The 27,617-nt window shown below is 43.6% G+C and overlaps 2 protein-coding genes across 4 annotated transcripts in view; one reads left to right on the top strand and one right to left on the bottom strand.

Moving 5' to 3' along the window:
• Positions 1–2,637: 2,637 nt before the first annotated feature.
• Positions 2,638–9,034, bottom strand: LOC128562565 (zinc-alpha-2-glycoprotein-like). The gene is made up of 4 exons (XM_053557636.1): positions 8,914–9,034; positions 7,658–7,918; positions 4,652–4,927; positions 2,638–3,188 (listed from the first exon to the last, which is right to left on the bottom strand). The coding sequence occupies exons 1-4, from the start codon at positions 8,987–8,989 to the stop codon at positions 2,863–2,865; spliced, it is 939 nt and encodes a 312-aa protein (XP_053413611.1). The 5' UTR covers positions 8,990–9,034; the 3' UTR covers positions 2,638–2,862.
• A 6,658-nt stretch (positions 9,035–15,692) lies between these two features.
• Positions 15,693–27,617, top strand: part of LOC128561646 (gap junction gamma-3 protein-like) — a 29,398-nt gene continuing 17,473 nt past the window's right edge. For 2 of the 3 annotated variants that reach the window (XM_053556146.1, XM_053556143.1), the window contains exon 1: positions 15,693–15,750. The gene's annotated coding sequence lies outside the window, so the exon portion shown is untranslated. The remainder of the gene's footprint in view (positions 15,751–27,617) is intronic. The other variant, XM_053556144.1, reaches the window with a different exon arrangement.

Below are 27,617 nucleotides of genomic sequence, written 5' to 3'. Positions count from 1 at the left end.
CACAGCACTCTACTGAGGGCAAAAAGTAAGACTCTGTCTCAAAAAAAAAAATAGCTATCACATATAGAATTTTATTTAATTTCCCTGATCATTGAAAAAATAATTTAAGCTATAAAATAGTATAATAATTTAAGGAACCATTCAAAGGGCATCTTTTTTTCAGAGCCTAAACACACATAGGCTAAATAGTGTTACAATAGAATGTTAATTTCCTTTTAGTCAGAGAGTAATACTCATAAGTGGCTCAATCAGACAAGATTCGCCTCAACAGACTTTCCTCCAGGTGTATACACATGCTACACACACCCACAGAGATGAATACCACACACACAGTCAGACAGATACCAGATGTGTACACAGATAGAAATAAAACTTTGAACACAGGAGATTTTGTTCCATTTTCCTGATCTTTGACAAAAGAGACCTAGCTATAAAATAGTATAGTAATTTAAGGATCCATTTAATGGCTATTTTTTTTTATTATTAAGATTGTACATAGGCCAGGCTGTGTTTCAGTAAAACCTCATCTTTTTCTTGGTCATAGGTGTGTACCCATAAGATGGCCAATCATATAGGATATGACCCAAAGGGCGATCCTCTGGAACTGACAACTAAGTTCCCATGGTTGGGCTCCATGCAAAATTCAGACACCTAGGCAATCAGATAGGGACTCTAACCCTTGTGCAAAATCAGATGGGGACTCAAACCACCATGCACAACCAGATGGGGACTCTAACCCACCAAAGTCAATCAACGGAGAAGTGGATGAGGGATAAACAGTTTCACTTTTATTTACAGAAAAGTCAGAAATTCTAGAGAATAGCAAACATATTTCCTCAAAGAGCTGTTCTGTTTTCCTGTTTCCCTTTATTTCTTTTATACTTTCACAATAGAAGTAAGCCTCAGTCATGTTATTAATCATCCTAGTATACATTAAATAATTTATCTTCATAGGTTACAAGATTACACAGTATCTTCCTATCTTAAAGTGGTTATATCTTTAAAGCATTTTTATTTTAGATTAAATTTATAGTTAGTGATTACTAAGTGTACTTCATGCAGTGGGTCCTTGTCTGGTACCATGGTCCTTGGAGCATTCAGTTCCTAATTTTATAACAGAAGGCCTTGTATGTGAACGAGCAACTCCAGATGGCAGCACATGGGCTCATCTGGCCTGGCCAGGGCCTGCTTAGCAGTGCCCTATATCCTATATGTAATGGTTATTTAGGATAACAGTGGCCGCCATCATTCTGAGCTTTCCTTACCCTTGTCTGCTCCATTCATCTCTTCTGTTGTAGGTAAGGCAAGATCTCACACTCTAATCTTCCTCAGTCCTGGGCTGTTAACATGGACTTTGATCTGAAATGTTTATCCTTTCTGTTTTATTTGTAGAAGGTGTCATCATATGTTGAAGTATTAACTGGTGTATTTTTTCCTCTAGACTTTTGTCTTTTCTTCTGTAGGGCCCTCTTCTGTTCAAATAGGACTTTTAACTTTTTTGTGCCAGAAAAAGGGAATGTGGATTTCATGCAGAGTAAAGAAGTAATTCCCTAGGGGTGGCACCTGTGGGTCAGTGAGTAGGGCGCTGGCCCCATATACCGAGGGTGGCGGGTTCAAACCTGGCCCTGGCCAAACTGCAACACAAAAAATAGCCGGGTGTTGTGGCGGGGTGCTGTAGCCCCAGCTCCTCAGGAGGCTGAGGCAAGAGAATTGCTTAAGCCCAAGAGCTGGAGGTTGCTGTGAGCTGTGATACCACAGCACTCTACCAAGGGCGACAAAGTGAGACTCTGTCTCGAAAACACACACACACACACACACACACACACACACACAAACAAAAAAGTAATTTCCCAGCTTTGATTTTCAGATTGGAGAAGAAGCATTAAAAAAAGTGGCATAGCATTCAAATTTAGGCTTTCAAGAAAGATGTTATGGTGCAGAGAATTCTGAAGCTTGGAAATGGTTTCTTTCAAAGAACTCAGCCAGAGGAACTCCAGAGTGGGAGTTTGAGGATAGGAGGTATAGGAAGCTCTTGTCCCTCAAAAGAGAAAAACACAGGTCAATGCAGGTGAGCCTTCATGAAAAGGTGTGAATGCTCTGCTCTGTCTTTTGGGTTTTGCCTGTGTATTACAATTAATGACTTGGTTGAACAAACACACTCAGAGGGATTTGGAGGGAGTCTAAGAACCGCAGGTTCCTTGTTCCTCAGGAACCTCCAGTTCCTGGTTCCTTGAGTTGTGCCCTGGCCAACTTGTGTGGCCAAGTTCAACATGATATGGGGGAATGTTGAGTAGCTTGAGTGGAGAGTGATGTTTTAAATGAAGTAAAGGACTTCTGGGGAAACTGAGGCACAGAATGATCTTGATTTTGTATTATAGAATTTGCAGAACTGTGGGTCATCAGTTAGAGGGCTGCCCATGGCCCGTGTATGAGTATCAGCAATATAAGCCTGGACAGTACCCAAGGGACCAGGTGATCTAAGACACACTTGGGATTGCCCAGGTCAAGATACCCAGGCTTTCATTGGAAACCAAGAATTTCAGATGTGTTGAATACTTAGGAGTAGGAGGAATGATAGAGCTGACTCTCATTTTTAAAGAATTACAAAATGAAAAACACCAGTCTCTTTTGTGCTAGGCAAGGTTATTATTTATTAGGTTGTACACACTAGGCACTGGGGGGCCATTATTTTGCAAGGTAGGTGAGGCAACCTGGCCCTGAGAGTCAGCTCAGTGCCCAGCATTCCTGTCTCCTCTCTCCAAATCCCCACCTGTCTGCCTTGTACACCACTCCTGGGCCTGGCTGATGCCACTTATGGTGACTTCTGACGTTCATCTCTCTCAGGACAGGCAGAGATGGTGGCTACTGGGGGTGAGCCCCCACAGCGCTCTCTGCCCCTGCTTCCTGCCTGCCATCCCAGGACACTGAGAGGGGCTGGGCCAGGGCACTGTGTTCCACAGAGCAAAAGTAAATGTCTTCGTCCTGAGGCAGCACTGACAACTCTATGGAGGACAGGTATTTGCCGTCTCCGCTGGGCAGGACCTCTCCCCTTGACTCAGACTCCTGCACCTCACCAGCCTGAGTCCAGTACAGATTGATTTCTTCTGGGTAGTAGTCATAGGCCTGGCATTTGAGGATACTGGTTTTTTCTGGGGTCTCACGGCTGGTGACTAATATAGAGGGAGGATCTGTGGAGGGACAAAACATGGGCATTGAGGAATAAGGGCCACTTCTCCAGGCCCATGTCCCCTCCCACTGCCCCTCCCTGGATGTCAGATATCAGCAGAGTGCTGAGTCTGTACCTGCCTCCCCCAGGAGAGCTTCACAGGGGTCAGGGAGAGCTGAGGCTTCCCTCAGGCCTTCCCTGTGGGATCATGGGGGCTAGCCACTGTCCTATGCACCATCCCCTTTCCCCAAGTGTGCCCTGGCCTCTGCTGGTGCCCACTTGCTCTGCCCCATTCTCCTCCCCGTTTTCTCCAGTATCTCAGTGGCTTGCAGCTTCTGCTTCCCTTGGTCTCAGCCCAGCTCCTTAGAGCCGCCTGTGGCTCTGTCCCACAGTTTTCCCTGCACCATGGCACAGTTCTGCTTCTCACTACTTCTGAGATCAAAGTTTCAGCTTGTGGCTGTGAATTCTGGTCACACTGGCTTATTCAGGTCCTTTAGGGCAAACGCTTAAATCCTCATGGCCCTGACAAGAGCACAGCCATTTGGGAGACAGGTAGCAAAAGAAAGAAGGCCAGAAACCAAGTTACATAATCGCAGCAACCCCCTTCCCATACTCCTGTAAATCCTCATGACCCTGACAAGAGTATAGCCATCCTAGGAGGACAGCTAGTGATAGAAAACAGGTCAGAGACCAAATGGCTTGGTCACAGCAACCCCCTCCCCTCCCTCCTGGAGTGCATCAAGGCCGGTGTTCCTAGAAAATCTCAGAATCTCCTACCCTGGTCTTGGCTGGCACTAGAAATAAGGCCCTGGTAGAAGATGAACACCTTTTGCAGAAGGCAATAATTCTAAATCAGTCTTGGACACAGCATCATTCACTCTGCAGGAAAAAAGATGACTTCCCTCACCTCTCACACCCCCTCCCACATTCCACCTAACAAAAGTCCCCCTGCATGAGGGAGAGCTGACTCCTGATCAGACTCCACTCCGCTTCATTAAAATAAAGCCTATTCTTAATCCCCGGACTGGCCTCCTCTCTTTCTTGCAGACTCTCACTCGGACTCTATCCCTAAACCTCTCACTTTACACACCTGTCTTCTCTTCACCAGCAAGACAGGTGGCATCATTGTACATAGAAATGGGTATGGGATTTGGAATCTGAACTATGGAATTTGTGCCCCAGCTCTGCCTCTTAAGGACAGTGTTAAGGGAAACTCAGCTTCTCTTGGTTACTCCCTTCTGTCAATGGGGGAAATTTAGGGAAGCTGCCATTGAACTGCCATCCTTTCTGAAATTTTGATGAATATTTTTTTGGAGCCTACATCATGTCCTCCCAGGGAAGGAACAAATACTAGAGGGTGAAAGCTGGGAATGTGAGGGACGTTCAGGGATAGATGAGACCAACCTGAGATGTTCCCTGAGCTCCTAGCCTGAGGTCACCTTGGTCTCTCCCAGTTCAGTACTGGGATCAGGAAGCAGTGAGTACCTTGCTGGTCCAGGATGTGTCTGCTGTAGTTCAGGTACCCTCGCAGCAAGTCAGGACACTCCTTCTCCAGGTAGGCCTTGGCCCTGTGCACGTAGACTTCCTCTGCCTCCCACTTCTTCTTGGTGTTCCAGGCTGCCGGGTCTAAGGGGACCCAGGCTGGGATTTCTTTGTTGAATTCAATGAAGTCCTTTCCATCATAGGCATACTTCCAGAATGCTCCAATGCTTCTGTTATTCTGCAGCTCACAACCGAATCTTCCTTGAAAGGTATGAGACCCTGAAACCTCCCCCAAACCCAGAGGGAGGCAGTTAGTTTGGTGCCAACCACATCTGAATGACTCTTCCTCCTGCACATCTTTCAGCTTCACAGCAAGAAATGTTTCTGAATTCTAGGCACACTGTCTGTCCATCATGGCAAATAGTTTACTACCTGGCATAGAGCAGACAGAGAGCCACCAATTCCAGTTTGGTGTTTCAGGACTGTCTGAGGTGAGACCTGTTCTTTCTAGCCAGGAACTTCAGAGACTTGTAGAATACAGTCAGATTTCTACCCATTTGCAGCATCTCATCTAATGAATGTGTGTGTTTGAATTTATGGGAAGCACTGAGGGCCCTGTCACAGCCACACCAAAGTGCATTATGAAATTCAATAGGTTTTAAATTGTTTCTTACAGATTATAGGAATCTCTTCGTAACTGTGAGGTCTAGGTATTCATATCCTCGCCTGAGTAAACCTAATGTGACCACTACCTTTGTCCTTTTGGTTTGCTATCTTTATTCCAAACCTCTGAAGCCCCAACACCTTTGCCTATTAGCAACAACTCTCAGAAATGGACCTTCTTCAGGCAGGGTGACACAAATTCTTCTTTTTTTTTTGAGGCAGAGTCTCACTATGTCAACTTAGGTAGAGTGCTGTGGTGTCATAGCTCACAGCAACCTCCAACTCTTGGGCTCAAGCAATTCTCTTGCCTCAACCTCCCAAATAGCTGGGAGTACAGGTGCCTACCACGACGCCTGGCTATTTTTTTTAGAGATGGGGTCTTGCTCTTGCTGAGGTTCATCTCAAACCTGTGAGCTCAGAGCAATCCACCTGCCTTAGCCTCCCAGCATGCTAGGATTATAGGCATGAGCCACTGCGCTGGGCCACACTTCTTCATTGTGATTGCGAAAGGAGGGTTGATCTAATGCAGTTAGTGCTGCTGGCACAGGCTCTGACATCTCTCAAGCCACATGAGCTCAAATCCCAGATCTCACCCCATGCCCACCTGGCTTGTTTCATGACCTTGAGCCAATAACCTCTCTGCTTCTCTTCTTGTCTGTGAAATGCCAATAGCAAAATGCCAATGTGGACAATGTGGAGGGTTATTGTGAGCATTTATTATGTCAATACCTGAGCCTGGCACATGATTAAGTGCTGAATGTCAGCTCCTATTAATTTCTAATGCTCTCTTTGTGTTTCTTCTTCCTCTTTTTTTTTTTTTTTTTTTGAGACCGAGTCTCAGTCTGTCATAGCTTGTAGCAACCTCAAGCTCTTGGGCTCAAGTGCTTCTCCTGCCTCAGCCTCCCGAGTAGGTGGGACTACTGGTGCCCATCATTATGCCTGGCTAGTTTTTCTATTGTTACCCTGTTTCCCTGAAAATAAGACAGTGTCTTATTTTAAGGTGTGCTCCCAAAGATGCGCTAGGTCTTATTTTCAGGGGATGTCTTATCTTTCCTGTAAGTAGGTCTTATTTTCAGAGGATGTCTTATTTTCGGGAAACAGGGTAGTAGAGGTGGGGTTTCACTTTTGCTCATGCTGGCCTCAAGCTCCTGAGCTCAAGTGATCCCCCTCCTTTGGCCTCCTAGAGTGCTGGGATTATAGGCATGAGCCACTTGCTGGGCCTTCTTTCTCTTTACTCGTAACCATTCACTTTAACATTTCTATTCCGGTCAATGAAAGATTCCTCCAGGGTCCTTAAGGAGCACCTGTAGCCTCCCCTCCCTGATTTCAGACACACCACCCAGGCCATTTTCCTTAGCATGACTTCCCATTCTGCATCCTCCTGATGTCTACAGATCTTTTGTGTCCTTTTGGAAATCTTCATATTCCTAGTAGCTCTGGGCATTTTGAACACACACCGTATAGTAATTCAACATCTATCATCCACCAGGCCTGAGTCTGGCTTCCTAGGGAGGCAGGAATGTTTTTAGGAGAAAGAGTGCCAGGCCAGGAACACAGGGTTAGGACTCTGCTGGCTCTACCTCAGCTCTCCATACCATGTGAGCATGACATCTCCCAGGTCTATTCCATGTGGCAGGAACATCTTTATAATTCCATGTAACTGTAGTGGTCCATGTAGTGGTCCATGGTTTTGAATCCACCACTCATAGAGCTCCTGGTATGGGCTAAGATTTGTGATAGCTATCTTTCTATATTCATGCAACACATTGCAATTGAGCAAATATTACTGGCTGTTCATTGCCCTATATGGTGGGATACAAGGGATATGGAGATATCCCCCTGGAGGAGATACAGAGAAGTGTTATAGCATCTCTTGGAGGTAGGTCCCAATGCTTCTTTTTTTGCAGATTTAGACACGATAAGGGACCTGCTTACTGTCAACAGCCAGTCACTGGAGGTTTGATCATGGGAACCCAGGTGTGACTGATGGCAGGGTCTGCACCCAACACCCCTGGACAAAGGTGAGTCTGAGTCCTTCTCCAGTAGGATCTGCCTCAGCAAATGAGATGTGGAGGAGAGAAGTCAGAGGTACCTGGATAATATGTGACTCTGGCATATGTCCTGGTTTTAGCTGAGGCCTACAGTGAGAGTGGGGAGACTAAGGCAGGAGGAAGAAGGTGCTATGGGTGGGAGAGGCACATGTGTCTATGTATCTCTCCTTGTGCCTCTTGTTCCTTGTTTGGACAGGGTCAGTTTCCCTCCCACAGACCCCTTTCCACACTACTCACACTTGTGGGGCTGCCTGTGAGCTAAGAGCCTCTGCCCAGCCATCTGTTGTGTACTGACCATTGCTGTCGTTATAAAAGGCCATGATGTCTTTCAGGGTGTCCATGAAGATGGCCTCTCTGGCCTGCTGAAGCTGGCTTTCCTTCTCCCAATCCTCCATTTCTTCCACGTCTTTCCATGGTCCCTGGGGCTTTGCTTTTCTGTCTTTACTATTGTAGTTCAGGAATTCCTTATCATTGAGGAAGCCAGTGGCCTGAAACCTGGGGGAGTCTTCACTTGGCATGGACTGCCCAATGTATAGATAGGTCAGGGTGTAATTACCTGAAAAAGAAGAGAAGACTCTGTGGAGTGGTGTCCTCACAGGGAAGTCCCACTGTGGGGCTGCAGAGGGTCAGGTGGGAAGACTTGGCCACTGGGCTTCTTTCTTCGCAGCTCTCTCTACCCCGTAGTTAGCCTCACACCACCAGAGGCTCACTCAAGAGAACAAGCTGTTTCACTTTGGGGGATGATATTTCAGAGACCATTCTATGTTTTCACTATGTTGTTTTCTTTTCTCTGCTTGGCATGTAAGAAGATAATATTTCTGTGCTTGTTTGTATATATATTGGGACCATGTAATTGCATTTTGGCTGAACAGATTATGAGTGGAACAGATGTCCCTTTACTAATTCAAAGTCTTAGGAGCTGACTTGGCCCCTCTTTATGTAGTGACTGTGGGAATTACAGGACACAGGATAAAACAGAATAATCATAGGATGCAAACAGCCTGGATCCCTGAGTCACCCTTTGGAAAAGAGAAAAGAGCTCATCTGCATTGACCTTGACATGAGCAAGAAATAAACAATATTATTCAAACCTAAGGTTAGAAGGTGGAGGAGGAAATACGTTAGAAAACTCAAGAAAAGACTCAGAATGGATCAGCATGGGTTAAGACTAAGTTGACCTTAGACTTCCCAGAGTTTTACCTTGCATTTTTGTACAAGATAGGAACTGGGAGAGAGAGATATTTCCATAAATAGTTCTATAACTAATTTATGATATAACTTACCTGGGTGTTACTAATTTTGGTTTTAATATGGTGGATTCCTGGTTCAAGTAGGAAGTGCTCTTAGATGTGTGTGAGCTGAGTTAGTTGATTTCCCAGGATACAAATTATTATTGTATACCTGGGAATCCCAGCTGCCTTTCCTTGGATGTCAATTATTATTGTATACCTGGGAATCCCAGCTGCATCAAGGTCCTCCTCCCAGCCATCTGTCCTGTTCTTCCCCTTCCTTCCAAGCTCTCCAGTATGCACCCCTTACCTCCCTACTCACAAGGTTGGGTCTTCTCAGGGACTGCAGGACAAAGAAGGAGCAGTAGGAGCAGCAAGACAGGCACGATTGTTGCCATTATGCCTGGTTGGAAAGTTCTGAGGTTCTGGGAGGGAAACACAGGTCTTTTTCTGGGTCCCAGGGCCCTGCCCAGGGGAGGAGAATCTACAGGCCAATGGGAATACCAGAACTGGTTCCTCCCCTGACAATGAGGAAAGAGGACACAGGAACCAGACTGGGCAGTGGTTGTGGCCAGTGAATCTACAGAGTCTGCAGATTGAGAGTTGAGTTAGCTAGTTTTGGGACTGGGGCTTTGTGTATCTCTTGGGCAGACGGATGTCAGTGGGCTGGAGGTGTGTGTGGCAGGGGACAGATGCCTGGGATGTGTGTCATCTTTTCTGTTTATTATGACATCCTGTGTGTGGGGGGACTTAGGAGGATTTGGATGTATTCAGGTTATATTTCATCCTTCTTTTCTAGAGAAACTCTCCAATTCTCCATTTCTTCCACATCTTCCCATGGTCCCTGGGGCTTTGCCTTCCATGTCCAGAACATGTACATGAGTAGATCCCAGCTGGTGTGGGATTTTGACTCTCTCATACCCTACCCTGCCAGAGCGCTATCTGGAGGACATTCACGTGTCTCCCTACCTACCTTTGCATGCTTTGGGAATCTCATCCTTCCATCATGGAGGACGAAATAGTGAGATTTCCCCTTTTGCAGCTTCTCTTGCAATAATAGAAGGACCAGGTGTGCACATGGAGTGGGTTCAGCAGGTAGGTGCTCCTTTCCTGGAGAAACAGCTACAGTGGACAGTCTTTTCTGTTGACAGCTGACAATCTGCAACTGCCAGCTTCTGGGAGCAGCAGAACAGCAGTAGCCACAGGGATGTCCTGTGTCCAGTCCATGTTGGTGTCATATTACTCCTCACTGTGGCATCTGCGCCCCTTGCTGGCAGCTGCAGTGTGTTTCCAGCACTAGATGTGGGGTGTGATTTTGACTGTGCTTCTCCTGCCTAATTCTGAGGCTGAGCTTTTCATCCTCCATGTGGACTCTCAGAGCCAATCAATAGATGCGTTTATTTTCTGCTTATCAGATTTATATTGTGTTTCTAGTGATGAATGATCTTGAGTGATACAGATACACATATTGGTACAAAGAGTGTTTTCAGGCGGTAGGTCTCAGGAAAATGATGGCAACCTGAGAGTGGTTACAGGGCCAGATTGTGGCTGAAGGGAGTGAAAATATAGATGTCCTGTGGATTCTTGCAGTCCTGGTGTGCAGTGGTGGGTAAAACAGCTGGCTGAGTATTGTTTTGTGGTCAACTAGAATAAAATTTTCATTGAAGGCAACAATTTAAGTCCCCATAAGTGGCTGGTACCATAATGCAGAGTGAAGAACATGAGGAAACCAAGATTTAATGGCTGGGAAGTTTGAGTGGTAGAAAGCTTACAGAAAAAAAGAATAAACTCAAATACAGAAACCAGTGACTCATGGCACAATCTGAAAATTGGGCAATTTCTATTTTATTGTTATTTAGTTACCAAGGTGAAACAAATCTCCAACTCCAATAATGTCCAAATGATTATAATCTGTGCTAAATGAAATGGCTTATGCTTAGGAGTCCAGATGGGAGGATTGCTTGAGGCCAGGAATTTGAGACCAGCCTGGCCAATATAGTAAGACTCGGTTTCTACAAAACATAAAAAAATTAGCAGGTAGTGACTCATGTCTGTAGTCCTAGCCACTTGAGAAGCTGAGGTGGGATGATTAGAAATTTGAGCACAGCCTCAGAAAAATAGCAAGATCTAATCTCCAAATAACAAAAACAGAAAACAAAATAAAGAAAACCCCCTAATAACAAAAAAAAAATGATTTTGTAACATAATTACCAAAACCTAATAAATCTAATAACAAAATGCAATTCAGGTGTTCTTGCCTGTCTTGTTGGATTGGTACTGATGGTCAATGTCAACTAATAAGAGCTTCATGGGAGAGAGAACTCCACTATGGAAAGGCATTGAGAAAGGCATCATGGGAGAAAGTTTGGCTGAGCAGCACATGGAACAAGGATGGAATTTCATTGGCAAATTGGGTGAAATTTCCTAAGGACAGGGATGGTGTCTGTCCCATTCCTTTCTCTGTCCCCGGTGCTTGGCAGAAAGAAGACAGATGATAATTGCTAATGAAAATAGACTGAAGGGTGAATCAGCAAAGAGAAAAAGAGATCAGACACTTGTGAGGGTTACTGAGGCCAACTGAGAGAGTTGATGAAGACAGTTGAGGGTTGGGGAAGGTAGGGGTGATAAATGCAGGAGAGAGGTTGAAATCAGATTGTAGAAGGCTCCAGTCAGTGGTCGCGTCCAGTGTCACTCAATGAATGGGGAAACATTCCATGATTGTGTCCTTTCCCTTACGGCTGGTGTTCTCTGGCTGCTCCATTCATCTAGGTCAGTGGTTCTCAACTTTTCATACCATCTACTCCTTTTCCAGTCATTCTCAAGATCATTTTTAATGCATAAAAAAGCTCATAGGATACAGAAGATGCCAGTTATCTGGAAACTAGGTCTTTCTATGCTCCTCTGAAGGATGGTGGGCTGTTTGCAGATGGTTCCCCCAAGTACAGAGTAACAGGCTATTCTAAAGTGAATGGTGAATTATTTATTTATTTATTTATTTATTTGTGAATGGCAAATTATTAAAGAAGGAGATAATTTGTGATAAAGACACTCTCCATTCTGGGGCCTTTTCAAATTGCGCTTGGAGTTGGTGGACCCTGTCTGCAGGAGAATATGTTGGTGAGCCGAAGATAACCATAGAAGGACCCACATGTGGTACTTTAACCCCTTAATTGTCCCTGGTGCTCCCAGTGGAGGCCCATGGCCCATGGCCCATGGCCCAGTCCCCTGCCAGGTTACCTCATTTGTCAGAACCTCTTTTGACCCTCCTGTCTCAGAACCTTTTGACCTGTTCTTGGCAATTTGTCTTAGGCCTTCCCACTTCCTCTGATATCTGACTTCCTCCAGGAAGTTGTATCTTGAGTCTGAGTGGTTCTGGGCCCCTGTCCTCCTCCCACACCTGGTCATGACTTGGGTCTTCTGAGCTTTCTTGCTCTTTGTCCTCCCCTATCCATATCTCCTGTTGTAGATGACGCCATGTCTCTTCCTCCTTAGCCCTGGACTGCTTGTGTGGACTTTAGGTTTCCTTGTTGATCTGAAAATGTTGATCCTTTATGTTTTATTTGCAGATGGTGTCATCATATATTGAAATATCAATTGCTATATTTTTTCATCTTGATTGTTTTTTCTTCTCTGGGGCTCTCTGCTATTCAAATAGGGCTTTTTGTGCCAGAAGATGGGAATGTGGATTTCATGTAGATTAAAGCAGTAATTTCTCAACTTTGATTTTGAAATTGGAGCAGAAGCATTAAAAATGTGGCATAGCCTTCCAATTTAAGCTTTCATGAAAGAAGATAGCCAGAATTCTGCAGGCTGAGAATGGTTCTTTTGGGAACTCAGCTGGGAGGACTGATTTTGGAATAATCCAGAGTGAGAGGCTGAAGATAAAAGGTATTTAGGTAGTTCTTGCCCCTCAAGAGAGAAAAACACAGTTATAGGCGAGCCTTCATAAAAAAGGTGTGAGAGGGGTGGCTGCCTGTGGCTCAAAGGAGTGGGGCATTGGCCCCATGTGCCGGAGGTGGCGGGTTCAAACCCAGCCCTGGCCAGAAACTGAAAAAAAAAAAGGTATGAGAGCTCTGCTTGGTCTTTTGGGGTTGAAATTGAAAACTATGTGTGGCAGTGGCTGACTCACTTGAATAAACACACTCAAAGGGATTTTGAGGGAATCTAAGAACCTCAGGGCCAGTTCCTGCTTCCTTGAGTTGTGCCCTAGGGGGCCGAGGGTTCTCAAATAAGCTCTCACAGAGTATGGGCCCAGGCCAACATGCTGGGGGGAATGTTGAGCAGCTGGAGGGGACAGTGATGTCTCACTGGGAGTGAGGGAGCTCTGGGGAAACTGAGGCACAGGAGAGGCTTGTGTTTGTGTTAAAAAGACTGCAGAGGTCTGAGTGGTTCTGGGTCCTCCCCTACGTCCCCCACATCTGGCCTGGAATCGGGTCTTTGAGATTTTGTCCTCCTCGTGCAACCTCCCCCATCTCTCCTTTCATGGGTTAGGCTGTCATGTGCTACTCTTTATTCATTCAAAGCACAAGAAGTTGCTTTGAAATATTCACTGGCTGGTTGTTTCCTTCGGAGTTATTTGGCTTTTCTTCCCTGACTAAATTGAATATACCTATCGGAGACAGCATTTTGATAGATTGTCCACTAAATACTATGTAAGAAAAAATACTAATATGAGAGAGAATTAGGGACCATGGGGCTTATCCAGTTCAATTTCTCATGGAAAAGTTTGGAATTAGGACAAAATCACAAATTGTGTCTTCTTCTCTGGGTTTTAAGAGGGACTAATGATGTATTTTTAGTGGGTTAAGTAGGATTCTGAGCAACATGACTCTGAGCCTGTCATCCCCCTCCTCCCCTTTTGTTGGGTGATCTATCCTCTGTGTGTCTGCTCCTCAGGGTTCCTTGGTCCTTGTCTTCCTCCATGTTGGTAAGTAGAATGTAAGAAGCTTGAACACTTAGTCCAGGTGGCAGGTGATTCCTTGGCAGCATCTCAGGGCACTCCTCCTCTGGGCAAGCCTCAGCCTGCTGCACTTGGATGCTCTCTGCTTCCCACTTTTGCTTGGGGCCCAAGGCTTCTGGGTCCAAGGGGACTCAAGCTGGGATTTCCTTGTTGCATTTGATGAAGTTCTGTACCAGGTAGATAGGTGTACCTGCAGAGTGTTACTGTACTAGGCCACTTTGTGTTGCTAAAAAAGAATACCTGAGAGTGGGTAATTTAAAAAAAGAAGAGATTTATTTAGCTCATGATCCTGCGGGCTGAGAAGTTGAAGGGTCTGATGCTGGCTTCTGGCAAAGGCTTCTCTGTTGTGAGACAACATGGTTGTGAGAAGGTCAAAGGGAATAAAGACGTGTGCAAAGAGGGAAGAAAACCTGAGGGGCTTCCTGGCTTTAGAACAACCCTCTCACACCAAAGAACTTATTCCGTCTCTCAAGAACAGCACCAAGCCATTCATGAGCCATCTACCCTCCTGGTAGATTTTCTCAACAATATTTTACAATCCTCCTAATGGTTTTAAAAATTCTGCTTTGAGGACGGGCACAGTAGCTCAGGCCTGTAATCCTGGCATTTTGGGAGGCTGAGGTAGGTGGATTATCTAAGCTTCGACGTTTGAGACTAGTCTGAGCAAAAGTGAGACCCCCATCTCTACTAAAATCTGCTCAGACACTCACACAAATCTGCTTTCAATATGTTTAATTTCTAAGAACATTTTCCAAACATCCCCCCCTTTAAAGGATCCTCTTTTTGTTTCTTGGTTGCAATACCTACTGTCTCCCTTGTTTCCCAGTATATTAATTTTAGTTGTTTTTATAAAAACTGCCATGTTTCTGGTTGAGCTCTGTTCCCAAAAGTTATTTTACTTTGAGTGTCTGATTATGCTCAAGATTACAAGGGTGTCTGGTCCTGTTCACTAGAGAGTTTGAAAAGCTAACTGGAAGCTTTGAGCATTGCGGGAATCTGCTGGCTGCAAGAATTACAGCAGGTCAAACTGACAGGCCATTGATTAGGGAACCTTCAAAGTCTTTGTCTTTATGGCTTCTCCTTTAGGGCTTATACATTCTCCAGAGAAACCCCTTCCGGCTCCTGCGTGGTGGCGTGTTTGTAACAAGGCCTGGTGTTCAGTCTTCTGAAAGCTAAGTGAGGAAAGAGGGCTGAGCAGTGTTTTGAAATGGGGTGGGAGAGAGGACTTAAATGTTTGAAATGGGGGAAGATAAAAACCTTTTAGATTTTCAACTGTTCTTCCTTATTTATCCTTTGTTTTTATTGCCACTTCCAGAAGTATCTTGTGCTGTTATTTCCCTGAGCCTTTTTGGGGATTTTAAGGTGCATAAGGCATAAATCAGTTTGGTTCTAAGTAACCCTGCTTATGGTAGGGAATCTGGATCTCTCCATTCTGCTAAGTCTGTTGCTGCTTCCATCTACTTTCTGGATGTTTTCGTGTTGATGTTATTTCTTACCCCCCCACCTGACATTATGGATTTATGTCTTTAAAAAAAAATCCCTTTACTTTTGATTTAGTGGATGGATTGAAAGTAGACACATGTATTCAATGTGCCATCTTTATTGCAAATCTCTGGACATTTTCCACTTAAAATTCAACATATTTAAATTATAGTGAATAGATTTTATTTTTAATTATTGTTTGTTATACCAGACTCAAGCCCTTAGGAATAATTCAATTCTTTGGGTGAAATATGTTTTATTAAAAAAATCAATTTAGATATTTCTTCTTTTAAGCTAGTTTGACTTTCAGAGTGTGGAACGGCCTGAATTCTTCTGTTCAGACATTTTAGGAACCAAATACTACTCCATTGTAGTCATGATCTATTGGGGTTCAGAGAGGCTGGTGGCCATGTGCCCCAGAGTTATCAGGCAGAGTTAAAGGAGAGTCACTGATTCATGACAGCAGCGCAGTGTTTCATTCACTTTAGCTGTGTTTGTGGAATTTTTGCTGATCCACTCTAAAATCAGAATTACACAAACTGTATTTGGTTTTGCATCACATCAGAAAAAGTCCTTCCAGTAATCTGTTTGTTCAAGGGTTGTGGAAAAGTTACGGGAACCATTTCTAGATGCAGACTTCTGCTTGGGCCTGCAGGGTGGTTCACACTGGGGAGAGGGGTGCTGCTGCGACTTTGGACTGCTTTCTGAGCTCATCAGGTAACTTCTTCTCCACTCCAGTGGAACAAAATGGGAGGAACTAAGGGCTCTGTACTAATCAACAAATGGGAAGTCTTTTTTCTTTTCCCCTTTGAGGAAATTGCTATTGACTTACATATGCTACATTAGTAGACAGAAGGACTTGGACTTCATCTGTGTGCCTCAGTTATATCTCAGGAACCCATCCAGTCTATACCTGGGTTAGAACTGAGGACCTGGTGGGCAGTCTTTGCTGCCCCAACGGATGCCACGAGATATCTGGCTGTTTTCTTGAGGGTGCTCTTGCACCCTTGCAAGCATTGCCTTTTTACTATGTTAGTATGCACATGCCAATTTATTACAGGAGGGCATTGCTAGTTTGAGCTACCATGTCAGCTGCCAAGGACAGCATGCTTTTGCTTCTATACATTTTTCTGTTCCCTCAGTCCCCTAACAGAGATGCAGTATCCATCACTCCCCACCCCAGCTCTGGCAGAGGGAATGACCCATTGCTCAGCTCCACACTTGATGGACCACCTGGGGCCTTCTGGGACCAGTTAGAAGGGCAGTCCATCCGTCCCTTGATACTCACACTTAATCCTGGACCAAGAGGGCACCAAGTTACCATGATGATGTTGGCCACTGAGGATGTGGCCCCTGTGATTACCCCATCTGTGGCCACTTTCATTTGGAAAGCCCAGCTGGAGACACAGGTGCACTGCCTCTTCTTTGGCCACATCTGACACATGGCATGGAACCTGGGGCCAGGGTAGGTAGACATTACCAGGCTCCATCCCATCTCCCTACGTGCTGTTGGTCCAAGGTGACACTCACAGGTCAGACTCCAGCCCCAAGCACGAACCGAGTGGTGTGGAGGTGGCCCATCAGTAGCCTACAATCCTGAACTCATCCTGAGTCCATGTCTATGAGTCATTAAAGAGCAGAGTGTTAGTTGGTTTGGACACAATCCTGTTACAATCAATGAAAACTCAGCTTACAAATCCCTTCCCCCACCCCAACTGGTTGATCCAGCACAAAAGCAGGTGGGAAGGATTGAGGAGGATGCCACTGGGAGAGGCAATCCACCATGGGCCTTGAGATTTTCTGTAGAATCTCATGCTCTTGGTGAGCATGTCAAGAATATAAGGCCCTGTCTGATTTTTACCAAGGCCAAGGCCATTACTCAGGGTAGTTAGTATTTGCTTCAAGCAACTCCAGGGGATCATGTACTGATCTCCTTTGAAAGAAGAGCAGGCTTGTCAACTCACTATAAATAACATGAATTCCCCGAGTTTAGGGTTCCTTGACTTTGAAACAAATCTGCTCACTGCACGCATAGCACCCACCTGGAAAGCTGGAGTCACCATCTGGTATTTAGCCACTCTGGGAACCTCTCGCCAACAAGGTGCTTGCTGCCTGTGCCATGATCAATAGTCATTAGTCTCAGAGCCAGAGTGATCTTGTCTTCTGCCAGCATCCATGAAGCAGCAAAAGGCTAATTTATTGGCCTGAAATTAGATTTTAATTCCAGACCCTGGCAAGCACCTGCTTCACGGGATGGCCCCAGGCCTTCCCCTGCCTGTACTGGGGTTCCTGCTGCAGGAAGGGTGTGTGCTGAGCCAACCACCCTACCGTGATGGAGATTAGGGCTGGGATTGGGGTTGGAACATAGACTGTTTCTTTTGTATACAGAAGGGGGCCAAGAGATGTATAAACATTTTAAGAAAAGAAAAAACTATTAAGATTTCAATGCTCAATATATACTGATAACGTTTGTTATCTTGCATAGTGTTTCTTGCATCTCTTGTAATTGCAGAAGTCAAGCGTGACTTGAGTATTACAATTTTAAGTTTTTTCTTTCTTAAAATGTGTATACATTTTCTGACAACCTCTGTATGTGACGGTGATACATGCACTTAATTTCGGTACCCACTGCAGGGGCACTGGCCCTAGTGCCCTACTGTGTTGGGCACACCGGGGCCAGTTCGAGCCCATGGTGATAGGGTCCGGAGCACTGGAGAAACGACATAAAAGTGGTCGCTAGGTGGCAGCCGATCACGGGGGGTGGGTGCAGGGAGGTCTTTCTCTGCTGGGGAGGTCGGAGAGGGTCCCGACCCTCACAGCGGGACTCCAGAGGCGGGGGTGGGTGCAGGGAGCTGTGTGTTGGTTACACACAGAATGACCTTGGGTAAGTTGCGGAACCTCTCCAACCCCAGAGTTCTCTGTGCCCACCATGTGCCCACGCCCGGTTGTTCCCCCGGATCTGGATCCCTGGTGTTACAACCTGTCCACAGCGATTCCCTGCGGAGGACCCTGTTCTCCCACGATCTAGGGGTCCAGGGGTCAAGGCTCCCAGGGCTCAGGGTCTGAGACCAGTGCTGGGCTCACACGGACGCCGGGGAAGGAGTTCCTCCTTAACTGTGTATCTCGCTTTCCCCTGGATCTCTGAAGCAGCTGTGTTAAAGGAAAGTCTTTCAAAGTCCCTCCTGAATCGTTCCTTAAGCTTAACCTTTTACCTCCAAGGAACTGGATTTTGAACTAAGGGTGCAGAATCCCCTCCCATTCTCTACTTTTTTCCTACACAACCTCCCCTCCCACCTCTAGTTATTCCTAGTGCAATTTGCAACACAAGTAGGAAAAAAGGTTTTTGAAAACGAAACTCTTAATGTCTTCATAAAGTCAGAGCCAGACATTGACTCTCAGGTTAGTGTTTCTTGAGACTTGGGAGTAATAATCATGTTTTGCCACAAGAGAGAGCCCATCAGTGGGCTGGAAGAGGAAAAATAAGATTTGCCACTGCTTGAATTCAATTTAAAGAGTTTATTCCTTTGGTTATCTCATAAATACTGGGACAACCAGACCCGACACCATTCATAAGTATTCCAAAAGTAAACAAAAATTATTTTAAACCTTATTTAGACTTTTTGCCACTTTTCAGCTAAGAGTTCACTTGCCCTGTCAAGTGATTGTAGAGTGATTACTTCTACTCTTTCATCCTGGTTTTATCATCCCTATCCCAAGTTCCTCATGTCTCCATTTCCCCCACCTATTTTCAATAATTCTTCATTATTTTCCACTTCCTGAACCCCCACTTTCTGGGATCAGTGTAACTTTTACTTACAGTTTCAACCTCTTCCTTCCAAAGATTTGAAAATGGTAACTCCTAACAAAGATTTGACCTAACATAATGAGTATTACGGTTAATGATCCGATTTTTACAAATAGGTTTGAACACAAGCTCCACAACTACCCGCTAAAGTTGTGACCTTAATTCCTTTGTGATTCGATTTCCTCATCATTAAAATGAATATTATATAATAGCTTTTTCATGAAGGATTTTTTTTTTTTTGGTGAGAATTAAGCAAGATAACTTGTATTTGGTATATAGTACTCAGTAAATCCTATCTACTGTAAGTACCTAGCACTGATTGTCTCTGATGTTCATGACTCTGTCCATGACTTTCCTGTTCCAGCCAATGTCCTTCCCTTTCCCTGTCCTCTGTACCTTAATCCTTCCTCCTTAGGAGATAGTCCTCAGGCTACTTGCCTGAGCTCTCCTCTTGGAACCAGATTCTTTGTCCTTTGGACATTTTGTTCTCTGCTTCCACCCTTTACCTCTTATTCCATAGTTTATATCAATGGTCTGAGGAACCAGCTTGTAATGTTGCACTGCATCTAGCAGTCTGCGTGGCCCGCATATATTACTTATATGCAGGGTGCTGAGGTTTTTTTCTTGCTAACTCCTCTTTTCACACTCCTTTGGGGCTACCCCAGGAGTTTGTGAAAATAGCATGTTCCTACCTTCCAGTTGCAGCCCTCAGTTTTTTGGCTTTCTCTGTCCTTGGACTAGTCCATGATGTTTTTCAACTTTGCTATTGAGATTTCCTCAGTCTCTACCACCTGGATTTAGGGTCCTAGGGGCTCAGTCTTCCTGCCTTCAAAATCAGAATAAGAAGGCCTGGTCATTGAAGTGGGCAGTGGCCTGAGACATACAGAGGGCTTCACTGGGCCTGGACAATCTGATATACAGAAAATCACAGAGTAAGGACCTGTGGCAGTAGAGAGGACTCTGAGGTGTGGGGTAGCTGGGGTCAAGAAGAAGGACCTGGTAGTTGGGGTCAATAGATGCCCTTTCCTTCCTCATGTCCAGCCTTTTCTTCCTGTCAGCTTCTCGGCATTGTGTGGTCACCCTGGCAGCATGCCCACATGGGCAGAATGACTTGTCTTTATACGGTACAAAGTGCAAGGAGAATTTATTAGAAAATTCAGGCAATGACCAGAAGTGATCAGAATGGAACGAAACCAGGATGCTTCTTCCATATTACCAGTTGTTTGCATTTAACTTGCTGCACAGTTGAATCCTTGTGTTTGCTGACTGTGTGTAAATATTACAGATTTGAAACCTGTGCAATTTTAGTTCTGTTTCCTCTAGGTTTCTGTGTTATGATGGGCCCAGTGCTAGCTCAGCTCCCTTTTCTCCCAGACCAAGTGCACTTGTATCCAACTCTGTGGGGAGAGGTTTTCCTTTTAGTTCTGGGACTTTCCTTCTTTTGACTCTACCTCAATTCTTTTTCCTTATGTTCCTTTCTCTTCCCCAAACCAGGTGGATACATCCAGCTGTGTAAAAGAGGGAAGGAGGGACAAGAAATATCCGTCATTCTTGGGGTACATACCCTGTTTCCCTGAAAATAAGACAGTGTCTTATTTTAAGGTGTGCTCCCAAAGATGCGGTAGGTCTTATTTTCAGGGGACGTCTTATCTTTCCTGTAAGTAGGTCTTATTTTCGGGGAAACAGGGTAGATGCTGGGTTTCTATGTGTTTCTCTACTGGTCCCTTGGGTGATCCCTGCACCTCTGGTGCCCTGTTGCCTCAGGCCTTGGCACGTGTCATCAACAGATGGCTGTGGGAGGAGGCTGGTCTTGTCTGGTGGGAAGGGGAGATATAAGAAGGGCATTGTTGGTAGAATAAAGAAGTGGAATGAGAACTCCCTTGACCCTTGGGAGCTTTTTTTCTGGCACCAATCCTCAGAAAATTATCGTGAAAGAGAAATTTGTCTTGTTGCTTTATAGTCATGTCAGAAGCTTAGAAATAGGCAGAACTCCAAATCCCCTCTCCCAACCCCCAGCACCACGCTTAGCCTCCTCCCTGATAACTACACTGACCCAGGGCAGTGGACATTTATAAATGGAGCCATTGACGAATCAGGAGAAATTTATGCAACTTTGAAAAATGTTCCTATTCCCCAGGCCCTGTACATCTCCCCACTTTCCACCCCCACTTCAGATATTTACACAGGGACTTTGGTCACTCTGGCCTGATAATCTGTATAGCCCCAGAGAGTGGGGTTGTAGTTCTCTATTCCCAAGAATATGATTCAATCAATATGAGCAAAAAGTGCTGAACACACCTGATGCAGGGGCTCCTCTGAATTGGGAAGCAATTCAGCAGAGGGAGATGAGTTCACTCTGGAAATATTTTATTTGTTTTTGGCTATTTGGTTTTCTTCTGTGAAGTGACTTTTCATGTTTTTTTCTTTTTTTTTTTTACCATTTTTTTCTCTTAAGTTTATCTTTTGTTAATTGATTTGTAGTTCTTTATATATCTCTGATAACAAGGCTTGTTTTTTCATGTTCTTCATGACTTAAAAACAGCTTTATTAAAGTATATCATATAAAAACCTTCAAGTAAAGTGCGAAACATGATGGTTCGACATGTATATACATGTAAAATCATCATCATGAATTCCATTGTGATCGGAAAACATATTTGTACTTAAATCCTTTGAAATGTATCAGGACTTGTTTATGATTTAAAATATGTTTTATCTTGGTAAATGTTCTGTGTGCTATTGACAGGAATGTGTTGTTGGGTAGAGTGTTCTATTGTTAACTAGGTCATGGTGCCTGAACAGCATTGTTCAAGCGTTCTATATGCTTACGGATTTTCTGTCTACTTGCTCCATTTTATTTCTGTGGTTGCCTTATTAGCTATAACACTTTTGGGGTTATTTTAGGGCTTAGACTTTATGTCTTTATCTTACTGCAGTCTACTTTCAATTGCTATTATGCCACTCCACCCATGGTATAAGAACCTTACAAATGGCCTTTCCATTTCTTCCCCCTTGCCTTCTATGCAGTTGTTTTTTTGAGACAGAGTCTCACTATGTTGCCCTGGGTAGAGTGCTGTGGCATCACAGCAACCTCAAACTCTTGTACATAAGCGATTTTCTTGCCTCAGCCTCCCAAGTAACAGGGACTACAGGCGCCGGCCAGAACTCACAGCTGTTTTTCTGTTGCAGTTGTCATTGTTGCTTAGCTGGCCTGGGCTATGTTCAAACCCGCCAGCCTCGGTGTATGTGTCTGGCGCCATAACAACTGTGCTATGGGCTCCAAGCCCCCTTCTATGTAATTGTTACCATGTGTCTTACCTCTATAAATGTTATAAACCCAAAACTTCATTGATATATTTTTGCTTTAAGCAATCAATTAACTTTAAAGAGATTTAAATAGTAAAAAAATAATCTTTATAATTACCCATAGTTATAATTTCTAGTGTTCTTTATTCTTTCACATAAATGCAAAACTTCATCTGGTATCATTTTCTTTTAGCTCAAAAGACTTTCTTTAATACTTATTATAGTGCATAAATTATTTATTTCATACTGGTAATGAATTCTTTCAGCTGTTGTGTATCTGAAAAGTTCTTATTTTGCTTTAGTTTTTGAAAAATATTTTTGCTCAGTACTTAATTCTAGGTTGACAGCGTAATTCTCTGAGTACTATACAGATGTTTTTCCACTGTCTTCTAGCTGGTATTGTTTCCAACAAGAAATCTAGTGTCATTCTAATTTGCTGTTGGTGCCCTGTCTAGATTCTCTTTTCTGGATTGAAGCACCTGTTCCCAAGCTCTTGTTACTGTTGTGTGTTATTGGCTCATGGATTCTCTTCTTCTCTAAAGAGATGGCCTCCTCTTACCTGATTGCTTTGGCTAGAACTTCCAGAACTATGTTGAATAGCAGTGGCAATAGTGGACATCCCTCTGGTTTCAGTTCTAAGTGGATCAGTTTTACTCTATTTAATATGATATTGGCTGTGGGTTTGTTGTTGATGGCCTTTATCACTTTATGAAATGTCCCACAACAATGGAAAAGCAAGTATACAATGTACTCAAAACTAATATGACGCCAGCAAATGAACTAATAGACGCCCACACAAGAGAAAAACTCAATTCAATTCAAGTTGGAGGGAGAGGGGAGGAGGGAAAGGGTGAGCGGAGAAGAAAGTGGGAGAGGGGAGGAAGGAGGGGGATTGATGTATTCCCACCTAAGGGGCACAATATAAAGATGTATGGCACACCTCTGGGTACAGGACATAGCTACAACAGGGACTTTACCTCACAAATGCAAACGTTGTAACCTGATCATTTGTACCCTCATATTAATCTGACATAATAAAAAGAAGAAAGAAGAGAAGTGTCCCATCTATGCCTATTTTCTTTCTTTCTTTTTTTTTTTTATTGTTTGAGATTCATTGAGGGTACGAAGAATTAGGTTACAGTGATTGCAGTTGTTAGATAAAGTCCCTCTTGTAATTGTGTCCCGCCCCCAAGAGGTGTGCCATATACCATGACCCCAATCCCCCTCCTTCCTCCACTTACTCTAATCCCTCATTCCCCTGCCCCCCCCCACTTTGTATTAGATCATCTCTGCCTTGATATTAGAATTGGGTACATTAAATTCTTGCTTCTCCATTCTTGTGATGCTTTCCTAAGAAGAATGTGTTCCACCTCCATCCAAGTTAATACAAAAGATGTAAAGTCTTCATCCTTTTTAATGGCTGAATAGTGTTCCATGGTATACATATACCACAGCTTGTTAATCCATTCCTGGGTTGGTGGGCATTTAAGTTGTTTCCACTTTTGCCAATTGTAAATTGAGCTGCAATAAATAGTCTAGTGCAAATGTCCTTATGATAAAAGGATTGTTTTTCTTCTGGGTAGATGCCTAGTAATGGGACTGCTGGATGAAATGGGAGGTCTAATTTGAGTTCTTTGAGGATTCTCCATACTTCCTTCCAAAAAAGTTGTATTAGTTTACAGTCCCACCAGCAGTGTAAAAGTTTTCCTTTCTCTCTACATCCACACCAGCATCTGTAACTTTGAGACTTTGTAATGTGGGCCATTCTCCCTGGGGTTAGGTGATATCTCAAGGTGGTTTTGATTTACATTTCTCTGATGATCAGGTATAATGAACATTTTTTCAAATATTTGTTAGCCATTCATCTGTCTTCGTCAGAGAAAGTTCTGTTCTTTCCCAGAGGTAGAGGGGATTGTTTACTCTTTTTCTGTTGATTAACTTGAGTTCTCTGTAGATTCTAGTTATCAATTCTTTGTCAGATTGATACCCTGCAAATATCTGTTCTCATTCTGAAGGTTGTCTTTTTGCTTTACTTGTTGTGTTCTTAGCTGTGCAGAAGCTTTTCAGCTTAATTAAGTCCCATTTGTTCATTTTGTTGTTGTGATGGACACTGAAGTCTTCGTCATAGAATTCCCCAGTCCAGGCTTGGTGCCTATAGCTCAGCGGCTAGGGTCCTGGACCCATACACCAGGGCTGGCGGGGTTGAACCAGGCCCAGGCCTGCCAAACAATAATAACAACTACAACAAAAAACATAGCTGGGCATTGTGGCGGGCACCTGTAGACTTACCTACGTGGGAGGCTGAGGCAAGAGAATCACTTAAGCTCAAGAGTTTGAGATTGCTGTGAGCTGTGAAGCCACGACACTCTACCTAGGGTGACAAAGTGAGACTCTGTCTCAAAGATAAAACAAAACAAAACTCCCCAGTCCAACACCATCAAGAGTTTCCCCCACATTTTCTTCTAAGATTTTTTTATTGTTTTGTGTCTTAGATTTCAGTCTCTTATCCATTTTGAGTCAATTTTTGTAAGGGGTCAAAGGTGTGGGTTGAGTTTCAGTCTTTTATGGGTGGTTATCTAGTTTTCCCAGCATCATTTGTTAAATAGGGATTCTTTCCTCCACTGTATGCTTTTGTTTGGCTTATTAAAGATCAGATAGCAAGTAGAGATTGGCTTCATCTCTTGGTTCTTTATTCTGTTCCATATGTCTATGTCTCTATTATTTTTTAATTAAATCGTAGCTGTGTACATTAATGCAACCATGGGGCACCATGCACTGGTTTTATATACGATTTGAAATATTTTCAGCAAACTGGTTAACATTGCCTTCTTGGCATTTTCTTAGTTATTGTGTTAAGACATTTATATTCTACGTTTACTAAGTTTCCCTTGTACCCTTGTAAGATGCACTGTAGGTGTGGTCCCACCAATTCATGTCTCTATTTTTGCACCAATACCATCCTGTTTTGATTACTGTGGACTTGTAATAAGGCATGAGTCTGTTAGGGTGATACCTCTGACTTTGTTTTTATTACTAAGAATGGCCTTAGATATACAGGATTTTTTCTGGTTCCATACAAAATGAAGTATTATTTTTTCCAATTCTTCAAATTTGATGTTGGTATTTTACTGGGGATTGCATTGAATCTGTAGATTGCTTTGGGTAGAACAGACATTTTGACAATGTTGACTCATCCCAGCCAAGAGCATGGTATGTTCTTGCATTTGTTAGCGTCTTCTACAATTTCTTTTCTTAGGGTTTCATAATTCTCTTTGAAAAGATCTTTCGCCTGTTTTGTTAGGTATATTCCTAAGTATTTCATTTTCTTTGAAACTACTGTGAAGGGAATTGTGTCCTTTATTTGCTTCTCAACTTTATTTGTTGTTATTGGAATATACAAAGGCTACTGATTTGTGGACATTGATTTTATACCCTGGAGACATTACTGTATTTCCTGATGATTTGCGGGAGCTTTGTGGTTGAGTCTCTGGAGTTTTCTTTTTCTTTCTTTTTTAATTTTGAGACAGAGTCCCACTATGTCACCCTCAGTACCGTGCTATGGCATCACAGCTCACAGCAACCTCAAACTCTTGGCTTAAGCAATTCTCTTGCCTCAGTCTCCCAAGTAGCTGGGATTATAGCCGCCATAATGCCTGTCTATTTTTTGGTTGTTGTCATTGTTGTTTGGCAGGCCTGGGCTGGATTCAAACCCACCAGCTCCTGTGTATGTGGCTGGTGCCCTAGCCGCTGAGCTACAGGCATTGAGCCAAGTCTCTGGAGTTTTCTAATTATAAGATCATATCATCAGCAAAGAGGGAGAGTTTGACTTCCTCTGCTCCCATTGGGATGCCCTTTATATCCTTCTCTTGACTGTTTGTGTTGGCTAAAACTTCCAGAACTATGCTGAATAATAGGGGCAATAGTGGGCATGCTTGTCTGGTTCCGGTTCTAAGTGGAAAAGCTTTCACTTTTATACCATTCAGTATGATGTTAACTGTGGGTATGTCATAGATGGGTGTTCATCTCTTATTTGATTGTTTTTGGATTTCCTTTTGATTATTTTCCGCTTCCTCAGAAATTTCCTTTATTGTTTTTGCCATTGTTTTTACTCTGGATACCTAGAGTGGTCCTAGGAAGCACAATATAAGAATGGGATTCTAGGGCTGGGTTACTTGTCAGGGTTCTGGCAATGGGGATAGCACTATTGATGGTAGGTGAAGTAGTAATAGTTTCTGTTGTGTTTTGGCAATGCAGTGGTTAGGATTTTTACTTGGGATAAACTTGCAAGGAGGCAGGTGGAAGTAGATGTTCTAGCTCATGCAACATGTCTGGCATTTAAAAGATATGAAAAAAATTGTAAGGATAAGGATTTTGGAATTGGTTGGCCATCACTGAGCACTTCTGATTCCTTGAAGAGAAAAAACACCAGACTAGGGCAGTAAGTAACCAATTTAAAGCAAAACACAAAAGTTAGAATGCCCCCTTGACAGTATTTAAAGAGATGCTTATCGTTAGTTCCCTGAGGCTAGACAGATCAAGCTAAGGACTTACTTGTAAGAGTGGTATAACTTCAGAGAAGGTTGAATTTTCAGCCTAGGAATGTCTCCAGTGCCAAAGTCAGGATTTTAATGGGGAAGAGTAAGACATTGCTACTTAGAATGGTAATGCCCTTTGAGATAGGTAGATGCCCTTTGAGATCCTTGAATCCTTGAATCATCAGATTCTTCTGATATTTGGTTTTGCAGAAGTAGCTAACTCTTTTTGTTGGAAGATAGAATCCTGCCTTTGCTTGATAACCTTGCAAAATTCTTCAACTAGACAAATGCATGGTAAAAAAATGCTGACTCTCCTCAAGATATGTCCCTACCTGCCCTTTTGGCCACCAGACCCATAACAAAGATCAAATATCATGATACCCCAGATGGAGAAGTGCTAGACTTATTAAGTTTTTGATACCAAAGGAGCTGCAGAATGTGGATAACATGGGTCATCAGGAATAAGAAAAGTAGACTAGTAAATTCTGAAGACTATTGATCAGAGGAAGGGGCTAAAATATAAAGTGGGATCTGGAAGTTGGTCAATGTAGGACCCTGTGACACTAGATTTAATATTCTAGTAAGATTATTCTTAGGGGTTGACATAATATGCTGCTGTGGTGGCTCTAGGGAACTTGGAAAATGAAAGAGCTTCCTTTAACAAAGTCAAGACATGAGAACATTCTTATGGAAAATTGTGAAAAAGATTTGAAAAATGTGGAGAAATGTAGCTGGGTGAATAAATCTGTAATAAGAGATTAGAAAGTCCACCACCAGACTACATTGCTTTGGAAGTCCTGGTGAGCACTTATTTTTACCAAAGCAATAGTGAATGTGCTGGTAAGGGTGGATCCTAATAGCTATGAAAAGCTTGGTAGTATACATCTTTTGTAGACTAAGGCTGATTGCGAGAGATGCTGTTGCTGGCTCCGTACTAG

Source organism: Nycticebus coucang, chromosome 12, assembly GCF_027406575.1.
Source record: "Nycticebus coucang isolate mNycCou1 chromosome 12, mNycCou1.pri, whole genome shotgun sequence".
Classification (NCBI taxonomy): domain Eukaryota; kingdom Metazoa; phylum Chordata; class Mammalia; order Primates; family Lorisidae; genus Nycticebus; species Nycticebus coucang.
Note: the sequence above shows the minus strand (reverse complement) of the source record. Positions and strands in the feature narration are given on the sequence as shown.

What these genes read in the sequence shown, in the direction of transcription:
- LOC128562565 (XM_053557636.1), bottom strand. Translation starts at nt 8,989, where the DNA reads ATGGCAACAATCGTGCCTGTCTTGCTGCTCCTACTGCTCCTTCTTTGT. An exon ending in CCCTGAGAAGACCCAACCTT is followed by an intron (nt 7,919 to 8,913) that starts GTGAGTAGGGAG and finishes CTTCTTTTTCAG; the next exon opens with GTAATTACACCCTGACCTAT. An exon ending in CTTTTATAACGACAGCAATG is followed by an intron (nt 4,928 to 7,657) that starts GTCAGTACACAA and finishes GGGAGGTTTCAG; the next exon opens with GGTCTCATACCTTTCAAGGA.